The sequence below is a fragment of the Macrotis lagotis genome, chromosome 2 (assembly GCF_037893015.1).
Source record: "Macrotis lagotis isolate mMagLag1 chromosome 2, bilby.v1.9.chrom.fasta, whole genome shotgun sequence".
Taxonomy (NCBI): domain Eukaryota; kingdom Metazoa; phylum Chordata; class Mammalia; order Peramelemorphia; family Peramelidae; genus Macrotis; species Macrotis lagotis.
Window position 1 is genome coordinate 276,753,088 of NC_133659.1, and position 15,005 is coordinate 276,768,092.

A 15,005-nucleotide genomic window follows, 5' to 3' on the forward strand; every position below is an offset into this window, starting at 1 on the left:
TGTTTTCTGTCAATACTCCCCAGTGCTTCCCTAACCAGATTAAAAAGTAATTGGGAAATATTTAACAAAATAAATGAACATACAATAAAACGTAAATAATATTAACCTATAGCCCACATGGCTCCTTATGTATGGTTTCTATTTGGGTTTAACAGTAGTGACTCCAGGGTCCTGCTCTTGGCCTATGCTGCTTATTAATGTTGCTATCATTGGTTTGCTCCATCGAATTTGTTGTTGTCCATCCTTTATTTTAAAAGAAGACTAAGATATCACAGGTAATGTCTTGACTTTTTCATGAGTTGGAGTCAAGTAAGAAAGTTATACAAAGTCATCAGCCTCACTTTCTCTTCCTAAATCATTGAAGTCCAGTGGCAAGATGATTGGCAATAGTCCAGTTCATAACCATTAAATTAATTATGAACTTAGCATCTTCGAAGTCTGACCAAATCTAAGCGATCCAAAGTACCTGTTTCAATCATAACTTTCATGACCTTTGGAATGAATTGTTCTCATCCACCCATTCTGACAGGGAAAGACTTCACATGCTTGGGGTAATCATGCCTCCCCTCAACTCACCTATAGGTTTAGTCCTGCTGGTTACCTTCAACCTGGTTTAACTTGTCCATAAAGATGGTTTACCAGGGTATAGCTATTTAATGGCTTCTTGGAGTGATAGAAAGATTAGGATGAATTGCTACAACAGTGAATGCCCAATTAAGTGAATGCCCAACTGAATCTAATATTGATATGAGACAAATTTAGAAATAAATGATGATAATCAGGAAATAATTAGGAAAATTGGGGATAAATCTTGATAAAAGGAAGAAATTTAAAGTCTTACATTGGGGTACACAAATTCAACTTTACCAATATAAGATAGGGGAGCCATAAACAGATAATTCTGAAAAAAGATTACAAGCTCAATGTGTCAGCACCAGAATGTGACAAACAGAAAGCTAATGTAATTCTAAGTTTCACTAATAGCTTCCAGGAATGTGAAAGTTAAAATCCCTCTGTACTCTGTTTGCCCTTGTCAGACCTCATCTGGAAATCTGTTTTCACTTCTGAGCAAAACAATTTAACAAAGACACTGATAAGCTGGAGAGAGGACACTGAAGAACCTTGAGTTCATGATATGCAAGGATCAGTTGAAGGAGTTTGGTCCTTAAGAAGAGAAGACTCAGGGGGGCCATAAGTATTTAAAGAGGCATTATGTCAAGAAAAGATTAGGCTTGTTCTGTCTTGGCCCCAGGTGGTAAAAATAGAAGTGATATTTGAAAATTGCAAAAACACCAAATTAGGTTCCATGTTAGGAAAAACTTCCTAAGCATTTGAGCCATCCAAAAGCAAAATGAGCTGCCTCAAGAAGTGGTGAACTTCCTTTCCTTGAAAGTCTTAAAGAAAAATCTAGATATCAACCTACCAGGCATACTATCCTGAGGATTACTTTCCTGTACAGGCTGGACTGGATAGCTATCAAGGTCTCTTCCATTCTCAAATTCTTGGGTTCCTTTGACATGTTGCTGGAGTTGCCTCCTCTTGTCTGGTACCCTGTCTGCTCACAAAGCAGAAAAGGAAGTTACCAGGGTCTACTGATATCCTTACTTTTCTTCCTATGGCCAAAGAGTTGAAGGATGTGTGATAACTGGCCTATTCCCATAAATTAATTCTGATGCATCACAGCCAAATCTAACAAGGTCATTGATCCCTTAATTATAAGATCCCCAAATCATAAAAATCATGATATAATTTTTGAATTATCTTTTATGCTTTTTAAAAGTTCATGCTTTTTTGTGTAATGACCTTCAGGATTCTCCAAGAAAAAAATTTTTTTTAACTTTAGAAGAGACTTTGATTGTGGAAGAACAAAGAACTGTTTGGTTTTTTTCCCTCTTTGTTCAACTCTCTCATAAAGTCCCTGCCCTCAGAGTCCAAGATTGTAGCTTTAGAAGTGGAAGAGATCTTAGAGAGGTGATCAAGGTCAAGGTCCTCATTTCCCAAATAAGATTGTTGTTTGTCCTTGGTTCTCAAAGAAAACCTTGACATCAGGGTGGTGATGCCATTGTATCAAGTGAATTGAATTTAGGTGGGGGAAGGCTGTGCAAAGTTACCAGCCTCACTCGGGAGTCATCTGGGTCCAGTGGGCAAATATGGATTAGAATGACTAAAGATGACCCTGGATGCAGTGTAAGACCTTGAATTTTTTGAGTTAGGGTTTTTTCCAGGTCACAGTTTGACTGATGCAATGCCCTTTCAGTGATTAAGACTAGGTAAGAGATGAGGCAAAGATGAAAAGAATATTCACTTTTACCTAGTCCAAAAAAAATAAATAAATCAAACTAGGAGGGCAAGACCTTCCTAATTCCTCAGTGATCAAGGAAGATGAAAAATAAATGAAACAAAAAATAACCTCTTTTGCATAGTCAAAACAACATATTAGTCTGGGAGGGAAAGATAAACAGACTAAAAGAGGGCAACTAGGTGATACAGTGGATAGAACAGCAGGTCTAGAGTCAGGAATACATGAGTTCAAATTTAGACTCTGATACTTCTTAGCTGTGTGAATATTTGCCTCAGTTTCCTTAACTGTAAAATGATAATGATGATGATAATGATGTTCTTTGTTCTTGAAAAAGACCACGACATCAGGGGAGGTGATGCCTCGACAAGCACGTGAATTGTATTTGAGTGAGGAGGGGACTTTGCTAAGTCACCAGCCTCACTTTCTCCTCCAGAGTCATCTGGATCCAGGCACCAGATATAATTAGGACAATCGCAGAGATAGCCCTGAATGCAAAGCAATCAGGATTAAGTGACTTGCCCAAGGCCACACAGCTAATAAATGTCAAATGTCTGAGGCTAGATTTGAACTTCCCCCTGACCCAAGGTCAGTGTTCTATCTACTATGGTCACCTACCCTTTCTGTGGGAAGAATGGTCAAACAGTCTAAGGCACTGCTTGAAGGACATAAGTCTCCCCTGGAGGTGTGGGTTTGAATCCCATTTCTTGCAGATCTGTAAAATGAATTGAAGAAAACCAGAAAATCCCCAAATGGATTCAGAAAGAGTCAGATACAACTGAAATGACCCAACAATGAAGATTGAAAAAAAATTTAAGACATGTGCCAGGGTCACATAATTATTAAATGTCTGAGGCAGGCTTCAAACTCTGTCCTCCTGACTCCAAGCCCAGCATTCTGAACCATTTAGCTCCTTATTAAATTCAATTTAACAAATGTTTGACTTGAATATATACCTTAAGCAGGGTACTATCCTAAAGGTTGAGGCTGAGAAAAGGTACAAAATTGAGTTATTAAGACCTTGCCTTTGTCCTCAAGGAGTTTACAGTCTTAAGTTTATGGCACATAAAGAGAAAGCAATAGTATGAAATAAAACTTAAATACCTTCCAAAAGGCAACAACTCGATTCAATAAACATTTACTTCCCTGCAATGCAAGGCTTTGTATTGGCTGATGAGAATTTAAAGATAAAAACAGAACAATCTTTACCTTCCAGAATTTTTTATGTCATGGAATAGGATTGGAAGATAGGGAATTCAACATGGAAACAATTAAATACAAGATAATTTGAGAACTCAGATAACTATGATGAAACTTCACCAAAAAGTAGAGTCTTAACAGAAGATAAGGAATCGTAGAATAGGGGAATGTAATAAGACAGAGTGTGAAGATGGGAAGTAAATGATTAAGTTCAAGGAACCCATTTATGATGCACACACATAATAGTAATATTTATATGGTGCTTTATGATCTACAAAGTACTACACTAATTCATTTGATCCTAGCAGTTCTTTTTTGTTTGTTTTTGGTTTCGCAAGGCAATGGAATTAAGTGACTTGTCCAAGGTCACACAGCTAGGTAATTATTAAGTGTCTAAGGTCAGATTTGAACTCAGGTCCTCCTCACTCCAGGACCAGTGCTACCTAGCTGCCCCAGTCCTAACAATTCTAAAAGGTAGATAGAAATAAATTATTCTTTTCTCCATTTTACAGATCAGGAAACTGAGGATAAGACAAGTTAAACGATCTGCCCCTGGCCAGAAAGCTCATATCAGAGACAAGTTTCAAATCCATGTCATTCCAGACTTCACAGCTAACCCTGTTGTATTTCAAGTCAGAAAGAATTAGTTTTGAATCCCACCACTTTTGAATCCCATCCTAGCTTTGTTGGTCACTCAATCAAACATTTTTGAAGTCCCTACTATTTTCTGAACTCTTTGCTGAGTTCTGAGGATACAAAGAAAGGGAAAATCCAGTCCTTGCTGCTAAAGAGCTCTCGATCTAATGGGGGAATTTTTGACCATTAGCAGGCTGTTTAACCACTCTGTGCCTCAGTTTCACCATCTGTAATAATAAGTTTTACCATCTGTAAAATCAGAATTAATAAAATCTTGGGATCTTATTCACTAAGTTGCTGTGAGATTCAAATGATATAATAATATACATAAAGTGTTTTGCAAACTTTAAAAAGCTAAATAGACAGATTATTTTTATTGCTATTTTTTAATTATACTACACTGCCTAAACATGGGAATTTTTATTAGATCTTTTAGAAATGAGTTAGAAGAATATATGGAAACTTATTTGGGATACAAATGATTCAGCAGAAAGTTTTCCATTCTAGTTAGTGAATAAACATACATGCTTCTGAGTCCAGAGCTTGATGGCTTTCAGTTTAATGATGACTGAAGGAGAAGTTTTTAGCACTTAGAGGGAATTGATTGGCCAGATTCTTGAATTATTGGTTTGCAATTTACATGTCATATTTATTGTTTCCACAAGTTAACTACCTGGTTATCATAGATGAAATTCAGCAAACATACTCTTTTTGTTTTCTACTTTACATAAGTCCCTTCCTTCTTTTGCCTGATTATATGGAAATCCTCAATTCATCTTTTCCTTCTTGGCCTCTTCCTAATTCTTTCTGTATTTGACAGTGAATAGCAAACAGACAATAGATTTCGGGAATTTAATATGGATGAGTTTCATCTGTTTGCACCAGTTTTCAGAGAACTCTTTTTGCAAATTTCAGTAAATCCCAATGCATTTGGGGAATGACTGTAGTATCCCAAAGCTGAAAGGTCTTTGAATATTTTTACAATATATGATTTTTCAATGCTATGGATTTAACTTATGAATACTTTCACAAAAAGATCAGAAAATTTTGTATGCCCATATTCAAGCAGGACAAAGGTACTGAAGACATTGGCGACCAGCTAAGAGGTAATTGTCAAAGTTTAGGGGAGAATCAGTGAGGGTTGAACTAGGGTGATGACAGAGGGATGGAAAGCAAGGACAAATGAAGATGGATATTGAGAAGGCAGAATTGCCTGAATTCAGCAATTCAGTGAATAAGAACAGATCCAGAGAAAGGGAGGAATCAAGTATGGTCCTGTTTTTGAATCTGAATAAATGCTATTATCTTTGACAGAAATAATGATAAGAATGATAATAATACATTTACATAGTGCTTTAAGATTTTGTGAAGGGCTTTATATTTATTTTCTCATTTGCCTCTCAGATCAAGACTGTAAAGTAGTCCTATTTTTTAGACTAGAAAATTGAGGCACACAAAGGTTAAATGTCTGAGGCAAGATTGGACAGGAAGAAGGGGAACTAGTTTTGTGGAAAGATAATTCAGTTTTAGATTTATAATGTTTGAAATGTCAGTAAAACTTAGTGGAAAGAAGCTGGGGCTGCAGATAAAGATTTAGAGTATGAGAAAAGTGAAAAAAATTTCTATAAAAGTGACCAGAAGGGGCGGCTAGGTGGCACAGTGGATAGAGCACCCGCCCTGGAGTCAGGAGTACCTGAGTTCAAATCCGGCCTCAGACACTTAATAATTACCTAGCTGTGTGGCCTTGGGCAAGCCACTTAACCCCATTGCCTAGCAAAAACCTAAAAAAATAAAAGTGACCAGAAGAATGTGGTAGGAACCAAGAGGAGGCAAATAAAAGGATTGAAAAAGAAGACACAAAGTCCAGCTGAAATTAGATATAATTAATTTATAGTGAGCTCATTTCTGAGTTTTGTGCCTCACCTCGTTTCCTTTCCCTACCCTCCCTCAAATTTAATAGCTCAGAGGTGAGGGAAAACAAGAATTACTCAAAATTGGGCATTAGCAAGGAAGATACAGGCATCCCTCAAAGATATTGCAGGTTTGCAGACTACTGCAATAAAATGAATATTGCAATAAAATGAATCACATGAATTTTTCAGTTTCCCAGTACATATAAAAGTTATGTTTATGCTATACTGTAGCCTACTAAGTGTGCAATAGTATTATGCCTTAAAAAATGTACATGCTTTAATTAAAAAATACTTTATTGCTAAAAATGCTGACCATCATCTAAGCCTTCAGTGAATCATACATAATCTTTTTGCTAGGGGAGACTTGCCTTGAAGTTGTCAGCCACTGATCATGGTGGTGGTTGCTAAAGGTTGGAGTAGCTGTGGTAATTTCTTAAAATAAGACAATGCAATTTTGCATGTCTTTTGACTCTTCATTTCACTTGAATATTTAGAAGCCATTCTATAATTATTAATTGCTTAAGTTCAATATTGCTGTATCTACACAGGGCTACAAAGCCCCAGAAGAGGGAAAATGAATGGTTGGATAACATTTCTCAAATAAATTCATTTTATGGGCATAGATTGTGGCACCCAAATCAATCACAGCAGTAACATCAAGGCTCACTTTTGACAGATCACTATAAGAAATTTAATAATAATGAATAAGTGTGAAATAATCAAGAATTATCAAAATGTGACAGATACATTATATGAGCACATGGTGTTGGAACTATATTATAGATAGACTTAAATGAGTTACTATAAAACTTCAATTTGTAAAAAAATAAAATAAAAAAACCACAAAACACAGTATCTGCAAGGTGCAATAAAGAGATGCTTGTATAATAAAAGATTAAGGGAAAAGGTTTTCTAGGGTTTTCTATACTCCTTGATTCAAGTATATGATTGAAATTGTTAGCCATGGGCTCATGGAAATTATATATGATGTAGTGAACTTGGAATTAAACTGAGTTCAAATACAGCCTCTGATACTTACTAACTATATGAATGTGGATAAGATATGTAACTTCTCTCCTCAATTTTCTCATCTATAAATGGGGTGATAATAAAAGCAACTACTTTAGAGGATGGTTGTGAGGATCAAATGAAATAACATGTAAAGTATTTTGCAAACTTTAAATTGCTACATCAATGCTAATAAGCTACTATTTTTACTTTCATTGTTATTATTAACATTGCTGTTGTGGTGGTGGTGGTCATGATGGTTGTTAGGCCAACAAAAGCCAGAAGATAAGTTGTGGAGTGGGAGATTAGGATGGCAAGAGAAAATAGTCAGAATGGTAGTGGCCATGTTCAGTAGGAAAGAGAATGAGAGACTTGGAATATAAGCTAGACTGTGGTCAGAAATGGACATTTTAGAGTTTGAGATTTTGAAAATAGGATAAGCCTCAAGTCCTGTGTATAGAGGAATTGGAGTGAAGGAGAAAGTCAGTAAAGATGACTATATTCAACAACTATAAAGAGGGTGGTGGCTGTGAAGGTAAACTTCATTAAAAGAATGACAGAGGACAGGTAAAGTTCATTAAGAATGGAGAATATTCTTGATGTCTATAGATTACAGCTAGATAGCAGGAAAGAAAGAGGATGGTATGAGGAAATGTCAAATAAAGAAGTTAGTTAATTAATGTTGACTAATAGTGGTTTAAAAATTGTAGATCTAAGGTGTGTTAAACAGTTTTACCCATAAATTAAAAGAAATTGAAGAAGAAAAGAAGGAACCAATTTTATTGGAGATAGGACAGCCAAGTGACAACTAAAGGAAGGAGATGGAACATTTGCATAACAAAGAGGTAGGATTTGCTCATCATAGACAGCAGAGTTGGAGTGGAGGAGATAATAAAAAGGCTGCTTAGGATGCAGTGAACCTGTAGAGGAAGAGATTTAAAAAAAAGGGGGGGGAATCTCTTACCTAGGACAACAAATGTTGATTCCAGGAAGTAGATTGGAGAGAAATTTGAAATAATGGGAAGAGGAGAATACTTAATGGTATGCTTTGGTGTTAGAGGAGTTTATACAACCATGATATTCCTTTTTTAAATACTGTGAGGCAATGGGCCAAGGCAAATTTGTGTCCCCAGACACTGAGCCTTGGGACCAAAGGATTGTTTTTTCTTCCTCCCTAAGAGTGAAAATAAAATTATTAGTCTATGGAAACTCAGCAAAGCATGAGCATAGAATTTTACAGATGAAAGAAACTTTAGAAATAGCTTAGTCCAGCCTTCATTTTATAAATGAGATGAGGGGATTTGGTCAAGGTTAAACAAGGAAGTTAGGACAGACCTAAGACTAAAATGCCTCCCAGCTCTTACTGTTCTTTCCACTATGTGGTTGTACCCCTTTCAAAGAGAAACCAGGAATCCCCTGGGGAAGGAGACTTTCCAGTTGAATTTATATAAACAATGAGAGATTTGTCTGTCTTAAAAATTAACAAAGGATAAAGGAACCTTGCTGAAATTTTTGTTATAGAGTCCAGAATTCAAACTTGTAACAATACATATCAGACAAGGAGAATGTGTCTTGAGACATACCTGCAATTCTTTGATCTGTACTAAAGAGTTCCTTTCTTTTATGTGCTTTCCTTTATAGTATCTTTGGCTTCCAGCACTGTCGGCTTGGCTGGGCAGGTCGTCCACACTGAAACCACAGAGGTAGTACTGACCGCAGATCCAGTGGTGGGATTTGGGATACAGCTCCAAGGCAGTGTATTTGCTACTGAGACTCTATCTTCTCCGCCTCTGATTTCCTATATTGAAGCTGACAGCCCAGCAGAAAGGTGAGACATTTAGAGATGAGGGCACCTGATTTCTCTGCTTTCCTGAGGAAGTTGGATGTTGGATGCCATTGGATGGCTAGTAACTTATGGAACACTGCTGCATGTAGGAAATGCAGACCATAATGAACTCTCTGTTCTGACAATAAAATTTGATATTCTTGATCGAGTCTGAGAAGAATAACAAGCATCGGTGCCTTTATCTTGCAGTTTTTCCCAGCAGGGGACTGGAGGCTTTATTAATTAAAGGGAGAAAATCCATAAGAAAATCTCTGAAGTTTAAACTTTAATAATTTTTATGCCATAGGGAAAAGCACATTCATCACTGCTGTGTATTAGTTCAGATCCAATCATAGCAGATACTACCAAGTTGAATTATTCATCACTTCTTTGGGACACTTCAGTACTCTCATCTCCTTTCTTATATTATTTTTCCTAACCTCTACTTGAATTTTGTGCAAAGCACTGTTGGGTTTAGCACTTTCTACAAGCCTAATATTATATGATACAGATTTTGCAGTAGGGAAAAAAGAATTGAATTACAACCATGGTTCATTAGATTTCTAATTCAATTGGGTTGGGCTCTTAAACTTGGTCACTATGAACTCTTTTCTTTTCTGTATCAGACTTCTGACATACAGTTGTGAATTTAGGTGCGGAGTACTGCAAATTGGAGACAGAGTGATGGCGATCAATGGAATTCCGACCGAAGACAGTACATTTGAGGAAGCCAGTCAGCTTCTCCGAGATTCCTCTATCACCAGCAAGGTCACTTTGGAAATAGAGTTTGATGTTGCAGGTATGAGTGTATAATCTTTTCCAATATACAGGCTCTGTCAGGCCCACACTGAATGTGAATTATATTTGTTATTTAGCATGGGAGAACTACTTACATGGGGAATATTTTTTATTTGTTTGAGTTTGCAGTGTCATTCTGAATCAAACATTTCTTTAGTCTTATAAAAAGAAGTCACCCTAAGAGCATCTAGAAATAAATAGTGACTAGATAAAAAATCCAGAGTAGATATATTTGTGAAGACTATTAGGTAGCATTTATTCTTCCTGATTCTCCCTTAAATGGAAATATGTGTGGATGTGGATGTAAATATATTTGTATGTATATACATTTGTTTGGATGGATGTATTTATCTTCCAGTCATAGAGGGGGACAGACCTCATTATTCTCTAATTCTTTCCCTCAGAAGCACCCATGATGATAGCACCATGGAGAGGAGTTTAAGAGATTCATAATGTTTCCCTGAATGGGTTAACATAAACCTTGTCCTCCTACCTCCAGAGAAAAGAATGAGATTGATGCCTTACAGATCATCCTGTGCCTTTATCCATGACCTAAGACATGTGACACATTCATTGTGTGGGCAGATTTTTTTAGATCATGGTGATAGTGTCATCAAGGTTATATGCTCTATTAAAATGTAGATCTGTTGTCAATCACTGGTAGTCTTCACACAGAGAAATGTTACCAAGGAAAAAGAACAAGGGGCTACATGTTTAATACACTTAATAAATAAAAGTGCTAAGCACTTTATAAACATAATCTCATTTGATCCTTACAACAATCCTGAGAGGTAGGTGCTATTCTTATTCCCATATAACAGCTGAGGAAACTGAGGTAGACTAAGGATAAGTGATTTGCCCAAGCTAGGAATTATCCAGGGCAGATCTGAACTCAGATCTTCCTTACTCCAGGAGCAGGACCATATCCAATGAACCATCTACCATGAGTTTCAACCCATAATCTTGTTTTTACCATTACCTTGAAGGCAAGGACTCATTAGACAAGACAAGATAGCTTTTCTGAGTCTTGATTTCCTGACTTGTACCACTAATACATACTGTTTTGAATCTGGTTAGGTAAGGCAAACTCTTTTAGACTAAAAATTGATGAACAGATGCAGATTTTCAATGAAAGAAGGTGTTTCCTCATTGGAAACATACAATTCTCTGTATTAACTCTGTATTAACAATACATTCTCTGTATTTAAGTTATGAGTTTCTTGATTTGCGTAGTGCCCATCCTGAGATAGAGTTTTCCAAGCTCATATTGGTCTGAGCAGCTACAGTCAAATCCTGTGACTCCCACATATGGTGATCTCATTTAGGTCTCTCTGAGAATGAAGGACAATGACCAACCAACCTACCTATCTATCTCAGAGAATTACTCTAAGGAAATTGTTAAGTACTATATAGAAATGTGAGCTATTTTAACCAAGAGCCCAGATCTCACACTTTACAAATTCTGAAGGATATATGTTCATAGAAGGTGAATGACCTCTTTGGATCTCTTAATATTTTAGCTCATTAATATTCAGGTATTTCAGAATAAACAGCTGTCTGCAGAATCTCTGCATCTCTTCCCTCTACCTCTCTTGAAATTTTGATATATTCTTGATCCTTTTCCTACCTATTCCAAGAGACTACCCAAGCCTCTACCTAGTCCTAGATTTCTGTGTCTCACCTGTTCTAGGACCTGATAGTGTTAGAGACTGGTAGGGACTAAGAAAAGTGAACTCACCAACCTGAGACCTGGTTTCCTTGGCAGCATACCAGTTCTCTCATGCAGTAGTACATGGTGCCATGAATAGAGAATTTGACTCCATTCAGGAAGGCCTGAGTTCAGATCTAGCCTCAGACAATTACTGGCTTTGTGATCCTGGGCAAGTTTATTAACTTGTCTCTGCCTCAGTTTCCTCATCTGTAAAATGAGGATAACAATAGCACCTATTTCAAAGGGTTATTTCAAGGATAAAATGAAACAATATTTGTAAAGTGCTTTTGTGAGCTTAAAACACTATTAAGTGCTCAATAAAATGCAAGTCTTTGATATTTCTTTGTATTTTTCAAATTAGTCAGTTCTGATTATATAAAAGTATTCTGTAACATTTATATAGATAGCATACTCAAGACATTCCCAGATCACTGACCTTAGGGATTACTCCTAATAAATTTTTTCTACAGCTAATAATTAACATTTATATTGTGCTTACTATGTGTCAGAGGGCAGCTAGGTGATGCCATAGTGGATAGAACACCAGGTTTGGAATCAGGAATACTCAACTTCATGAGTTCAAATCCAGCCTCAAACTCTTGGACAAGTCAATTAACCCTATTTGCATCAATTTCCTCACCTCTTAAATGAGCTGGAGAAGGAAAAGGCAAACCATTCTAGTATCTTTGCCAAGAAAACACCAAAAAAGAATCAAAAAGAGTCAGGTACAACTGAAAAATGACTTATTATTGTGCCAGGGGATATGCTAAATGCTTTATAATTATTATCTATTATATTCTCATAACAATCCTGAGAGGTAATTGCTATTATTATGCCCATTTTACAGAAAAAGGCAACTGAGGCAGAGATATTAAGTGACTTGCCCAGGGTCACACAGTAAATACCCAGGTGTCCCTGATTCCAAGTCCTGAATCACCTAGCTATATGAATAAGGATTATATCATTATTTTTCTTCAGGTATTTTTTTTCCTTCTCATAACCTCCTTTTAGCCTATAGTAACTGAATAGTGGGATCACTAGGTCAAAGGATACAATCACTAGATCAAAGGATATGATCACTTCCTTCAGAAGAGGTGATGTGGTATAATGGAATGTTAGATTTTTACATCAGTAAATCTGAGTTCAAATCCTACTTATGACATATTCTCATATGTAGCATGAGGAGCCTAAAGAGAGGAATTTGTTCATGATTCATTGTAAAATATTCATCTACCTCTGGGAATTCTTAACAGCCTAGATCAGCAAATTAAATGGCCTTTGTAAAGTATTATACCAAAAGAGTCCATTGACAGTCCCTACTTGCCTTCTTTCTTTGTCCTTTCCACCTCCATTTGTCAACTACCTCTCTCCTGGACAGTGTGGAAGAATCTAGTTCCTGTTCTCTATCTAAGCTCCCTTTTCCTATCCATCTCCTGTGGCAACATTCCCAATAAATATTAAGGGTTTGTTTTTTTAAATATTCTAAACTTTAATAAGAATAAAAAAAAACTTGTCAAAGCAATCATCAGTCACTTATTAAAGACCTATTCTATCAGCCCAGTGATCAGAGCACCATCTTTAAAATCAGGAGGACCTGAGTTCAAATCCAGTCTTAGACACTTGATATTTATCTGTTGTGTGATCCCAGGCAAGTCACTTAACTCCAATAGCCTTGCAAAGAAAGAAAAAAGAACCTATACTATCTGTCTCATGTGACCTATCCCTGTGAGATAATGTATGTAAAATAGTGAAAGTCTTGAAAATAATATGAGATTTTAGTGATCTATCCAAGCATCAGCAGTGTGATCCAATAGAACCCCCCCCAAAAAAATGCAATTTTGGACTGTCTATCACAGCATCTTTCCCCTACTAAAGATGATGATTTTTCTGACTTGCATTTGGTGAGGGAGAGTCAGAGTAGGGGGATGAGGTATTTAAAATGACTTCTGAAAGAATCCTCCAAATGGAAAACATTAAAATGCTATATAACTTCAGTTATCATTATATTAATTTCCAAAAATTAATTGCACCAATACACAGCCCAACCAGTCAAATAATACTGGGTCTATTTCTGCATAGCAGCACCAGTGTTGGATTTTGCCATTTTAAATTATCTTTATCAATTAATGCCTCAATGTTGTTTTTATCTTATTTTTCTTAGAGAGTTTCTACAGTTTTTCAGGTAATTATTGTCAGTTTCTTCCCTTGAAAAACTGCCTGTTTCTATGCTTTGAACATTCATTTCTTTATCAGTTGTATTTCTACCCATCTCTTTATATTAAAAGTCTTTACTTCAGTTTTATATAAACAGTGACCCATTGTTAAAGAAATGTGTCAATTTTGATTTTTCTCATCCAATCATAAGGGATGGAGGACAGCATGAGGAAGAAGTGCTGTAACTCCTTAAATCTATTACTGAAAAGAGGGTAAGCAAAGGGAAAAAATCCTGGTCAGAGTAATAGATGATAGCAATGGAAAGGGAAATGGAAGCAAGATGACTTATGGCCTAAAAAGCAACATTAGAGGATCTGATTGTCTTTGAAGTCTTACCCAAGCAGAAGTCCTCAATAGTTCATGAGTTCCATCCTCTGGAGCACCTGACACAGATTCCTCTCTTCATCAGCCTCATCCCTACCCCTTCTCATTTCTCTTACCAGTACATCCACAAAGGCCTTCTCTTGTACTCTCCTAAATTTTATAATACAGTTAGTATAGGAATTATATAGATCCATAAAATTGATGTAAAGTCTCTACATGATAACTCTTCAAATATTTGATGACAAGCATAAGTAAGCAACTTCATCAGTAGAAAAAAGAGGTGGAATGGAGAGACACTGGTCCTGAAAATAATCTAGAGTTTCAGTCATCTATACAAGAGTTGGCAGTGTGATAAAGTAGACCAAAAAAAATGCAGTTTTGGGTTATCTGTCACAGCCTCTTTATACTACTAAAGATGATGGTTTTTCTAGCTTGCATTTGGAGAGGGAGTCAGAGAAGGGGAATGAAGTATTAAAATTTGAAATTCTGAAGGAATTTCTCCAAATTGTCCCATTGAGAGCTAATTTGGGGTTGGAGGAGGGAAAAGAGAGGACAGGTAGAGATGTATACCACAAAAGCCATTTTTATCTAGACTATTGAGAATTCCTAGAGGTAGAGCAACAAATTGCAATGAACCACGAATAAACTGGTCTTCTCTTTTGTAAGGTGCCCCTGCTCACCAAAAAAAAGAGGCATCCCAGGGATGAACACTGAGGGTGGCCCTCTCCTGGGGAAAAAGGCACAGTTCATGTTGTGAGTCAAAAAAGGATAGACCAAAAGTCCGAATACCATCTTCAGGAAATTAAAGGATAAATGTGTAACGAAGCTTATTACCCATTTCCTAACAGGAGAAGTGATGGAACTGCATATGAGGACTAAAAATTACATACTTGTCCATGGTCAATGTGAGAATTTGGTTTGCAGATTTGTTACAAGAAAGTTATTCTTTTTTTCTTTTTTCTTTGTTAACCAATATAGGGGTAAAAAGAAAATAGGAATGGAAAGAAAAAAAATAAATGATTGTTAGTTGAAAAGATTTTTTTCCAAAACTAAGGTTGGGAAACAAGAAGGAAACTG

The 15,005-nt window shown here is 36.4% G+C and overlaps 1 protein-coding gene across 7 annotated transcripts in view; it reads left to right on the forward strand.

The window, feature by feature from the left end:
• The window catches only part of GRIP1 (glutamate receptor interacting protein 1), a 739,827-nt gene that overhangs the window by 621,521 nt on the left and 103,301 nt on the right, over positions 1 to 15,005 (forward strand). For all 7 annotated transcript variants that reach the window (XM_074226201.1, XM_074226202.1, XM_074226203.1 and 4 more), the window contains 2 exons: positions 8,698 to 8,884; positions 9,535 to 9,680. In XM_074226201.1, the coding sequence (XP_074082302.1) occupies positions 8,698 to 8,884; positions 9,535 to 9,680 (333 nt within the window). The remainder of the gene's footprint in view (positions 1 to 8,697; positions 8,885 to 9,534; positions 9,681 to 15,005) is intronic.